This window comes from Cebus imitator, unplaced genomic scaffold (genome assembly GCF_001604975.1).
Source record: "Cebus imitator isolate Cc_AM_T3 unplaced genomic scaffold, Cebus_imitator-1.0 Scaffold136, whole genome shotgun sequence".
Classification (NCBI taxonomy): domain Eukaryota; kingdom Metazoa; phylum Chordata; class Mammalia; order Primates; family Cebidae; genus Cebus; species Cebus imitator.
Genome location: NW_016107451.1, coordinates 2,192,037 through 2,195,851, shown reverse-complemented (window position 1 = coordinate 2,195,851; position 3,815 = coordinate 2,192,037). Strand labels below are relative to the sequence as shown.

Genomic DNA, 3,815 nt, shown 5'->3' with positions numbered 1-3,815 from the left:
TCGGCTCACCGCAACCTCCGCCTCCTGGGTTCAGGCAATTCTCCTGCCTCAGCCTCCTGAGTAGCTGGGATTACAGGCACGTGCCACCATGCCCAGCTAATGTTTTGTATTTTTAGCAGAGATGGGGTTTCATCATGTTGACCAGGATGGTCTCGATCTCTTGACCTCGTGATCCACCCGCCTCGGCCTCCCAAAGTGCTGGGATTACAGGCTTGAGCCACCGCGCCCGGCCCTGGAATTGTTTTTAAGACTGATAATACTTCCCTCAGGGAAGGCCCACCATGTGGAGCAGTTTACAGACATCTCATTCCATCTGTGACGGAATCCTGGGTCACTGTGTTGCAGATGGGAAAACAGAGGCCCAGAGATGATGACTGACTTGCATAATAATTACATAAAACCCCCAGAGCCCCTGGAATTCTCAAAAGTTCCTTCCCTGCTGGTACCTGCAGCTGCCACTCCCTACCCTGCTCCCCTACACCCTCTTCTCCTGGGAGACTCTGCCCCATCTTCCATCCCTTCTCAGCTGGATCAGCACCTTCTCCCTCTCTGCTAGCTCCCATCAGTATTTAAACATTGCCTTTCATATCTGTCTTCAAGAAAAAAAGAAACAAAAATTCACAAACCTCCCTCCCCCCTTATCCTTCCCAGCCGCCTGCTGTAAGTCACCTGTACTCTCCTCTCTCTCATCACCTCCCAGTCATTCTTTGGCCTTCTTTGGTCTGGCTTTGGCCCCCACCACTCCACTGACCCTGACCTTGACAAGGTCCCCGACAATCTTGTGTGAACTGTTTTGTACCAGGTGTTTTGCAGTCACACATGCCTGGATTCAAACGTCCCAGATGTGTCCCCCCACTGGTATGTGACCTTGGACAAGTGACTTGACCCCTCTGAGCCTGTAAACTGGGGATAATAGCAGTAAAGGACTAAAGATAGAGCCTGGTGCAGAGGGAGTGCTTGGCAAAGGATTGTCATCATTGCACACGTTTCTGTGCCAGGGACCAGGCTGGGCCTGGGCTCCTGGGCACCGAACAGGTGGTCTGAAAGGTCATTTCTCATGGCACTACTGGCCTCTTTGGAGCTGTTCATTGGCCTGATTAATAGGAAATGGATCAGCTGTCAGGATTAAGGAGCTATTGCTACAAGATTGTAGCAAGTGGGTCGGGTTTCTCTGGGTTCATGACTCTAGGTGGTGAAATTCTTAGGGATAGAGGGTGCGAGTTGTCCTTGGTATGTGTACCAAGGGCATGAGGGTGCGGCAGTGCTGTGTCTGAGCCTCCACCTTTCTTTTCCTCCCTCTGCCTCCCTGTGGACACCTTGGGGAAACCGTCAGAAAGCAATAACCAAGTCAGTGGAGGAGGGGTGGGAGGGGCAGATTTACAGGAAAGTGTTCACCTGGGAAGACATCCAGAGATACTTAGGAGCTGGACTGTCTAGGCCTTTGGGACTGCTGCTGGTATGTGGGGGCCGGGAGAGAGGGAGGAGTCACGGTTCCTGGCTGGAGCCCCGGGGTGGATGACGGTGCCATCACTGAGATGGAGAGCAGGGGGAGGGACAGCTCTCAGAGAGAGCTGGAGTTCTTCCCAGCAGCTCTCCAGGACGCCTTTTTCCTGGAGCTTGGAATTGATGGGGGGGGTGGGCAACAGAAGGGTGCAGTGGTCACAGTGCTCTCTAGCTCCCTCTCTGTTCAGAGGGAGCTAGAGAGGTTTTTGTGTTAAAACAAAACACCTGGGTTGAGATCTGAGCGCTGCCACTTACTTACCAGCTGTGTCATATTGGACAAATCCCTTAACCTCTCTGGGTCTCTAGAAACAAATACAGTTATAGCACCTGCCTCATATGCTTAAAAGAGTTAAGAAATGTGAAACTCTCCGAACAGTGCCTGGCACACACTAAGTGCTACATAAAGGTTAGGTGTCATTGTTTTCTTTGTAGGTTTTTCTGCCCCCATGACTGTCACCTGCCTCATTGGCCGCTCCTGTAGTGATTGTGCTGTGGCATCCCTATCTCTTCCAGGCAAACCTGTCTTCATTAGAGTCCCTGAGGACCAGACTGGGCTGTCAGGAGGGGTAGCCTCCTTCGTGTGCCAAGCCACAGGGGAACCCAAGCCACGCATCACATGGATGAAGAAGGGGAAGAAAGTCAGCTCCCAGCGCTTTGAGGTACATCCATAATGGAAAGGGGTAGGCAGAGCTCAGGGTCTGCCCACTCTGAGGTCTGGTCCCCCATCCTCTCCTTTCAGTCTCCCTCCCCCTGGGCCTTTGGGTCCTGTGTCCTGAGTGGGCTGTGACCCCATGTCTGTCCTCTGACAGGTAATTGAGTTTGACGATGGGGCAGGGTCAGTGCTGCGAATCCAGCCGTTGCGGGTGCAGCGAGATGAAGCCATCTATGAGTGCACAGCCACCAACAGCCTGGGTGAGATCAACACTAGTGCCAAGCTCTCAGTGCTCGAAGGTACGTGCTAGGGAGACATGTGGCACAGTGGGCTGCTGGGCTGAGGTGTGGGAAGAGCCAGCCAGCCCTGATCCTGCCCTGGACCCATGCGTCTTTGATAGAAGGGGACTGGCCACCTTGGGGTTGGCAAAAGTCAGTGGTAGACAGGGATAGTTGTTGGATCTGGTCCGAATTGTGTGGCTTATGCTGAGGCCAGCTGTGTGAGGCATGGTGCCTTTGTATTATACTGCTAAGCCGGCTCTTCGCTTGGGTGGGGTCTAGGGTCTGACTGGAGGTGTGGAGCTGCAGTTGTGTATCCCTTGTGTTACATGGCTGTGGCTGTGGCAGTGGACCTGATTTCCATTTGGAGCCTGGCCATAAGTGTCAGGTATGTTCCTTGTTGCCCGTGTGAGCTGAGGGCTGGGGCTCTCTGTGTCTGTGGATTTTAGTGTCTTCTCTCACTTGGTGGCTTCTCCATTCATTCACAAATACTACCTGGACCACCTTGAAGTCCTCTGAGCACCGAGGAGGAGGGAGCTGTGTCTAAGCCAAGTCTTGAGGACAGGTAGGAGTTGGGGGTGGCAGTTGGCAGCTAGGCAGGTGCCTAGGCCCAGAAACAAGAGAGAATGGAACTTTCAGAGAACTCTGAGTAGTTCAGTTTGGGTTTTCTGGAGGGCAGAGGGGGAGCTAGAGAGCACAGGAAGAAGGGGAAAGCAGTTCAGCATGAGTCTGGAGAGGTTGGAGGCCAGATTACACAGGATCTGGCTGAGAAATGAACACTCTACTGGGGACATAGGAAGCCACAAACAGGGCAGGGGTGACATGATCAGACCCCAGCCGCAACAAATTCATCAGTCTGAATGTGTCTGTATTTTCTAAATATAGCATCAATTGTTGCTTTTCTTTTTTTGAGGAGCGGAAGTGGTTGGAGGGGACAAAGTCTTGCTCTTGTTGCCCAGGCTGGAGTGCAATGGCTCGATCTCGGTTCACTGCAGCCTTTACCTCCCAGGTTCAAGCAATTCTCCTGCCCCATCCTCCGAAGTAGCTGGGACTACAGGCGAGTGACGCCATGCCTGGCTAATTTTGTATTTTTAGTGGAAATGGGGTTTCACCATGTTGGTCAGGCTGGGTCTTGAACTCCTGACCTCAGGTGATCCGCCTACCTCAGCCTCCCAAAGTGGTAGGATTAAAGGCATGAGCCACTGTGCCTGGCTGATTGTTGCTTTCTTTTAAATGTGATGTCAATACCTGTTCCTTTTTGAAAAATGGAAAAGTATAGAATAGCGCAGAAGAAAATATTAAAATGTCTCATTACCCTACCTCTACTAATAACATTTGGTTATTTTCTTGTGGCCCATTTTCTGTGCATGCATATATGTGTA

At 51.9% G+C, this 3,815-nt stretch overlaps 1 protein-coding gene across 18 annotated transcripts in view; it reads left to right on the top strand.

Moving 5' to 3' along the window:
* PTPRF (protein tyrosine phosphatase receptor type F) overlaps positions 1 to 3,815 on the top strand; it is a 92,946-nt gene that overhangs the window by 21,212 nt on the left and 67,919 nt on the right. For all 18 annotated transcript variants that reach the window (XM_017541709.1, XM_017541706.2, XM_017541702.1 and 15 more), the window contains 2 exons: positions 2,017 to 2,162; positions 2,313 to 2,454. In XM_017541709.1, coding sequence (XP_017397198.1) covers positions 2,017 to 2,162; positions 2,313 to 2,454 — 288 coding nt within the window. The remainder of the gene's footprint in view (positions 1 to 2,016; positions 2,163 to 2,312; positions 2,455 to 3,815) is intronic.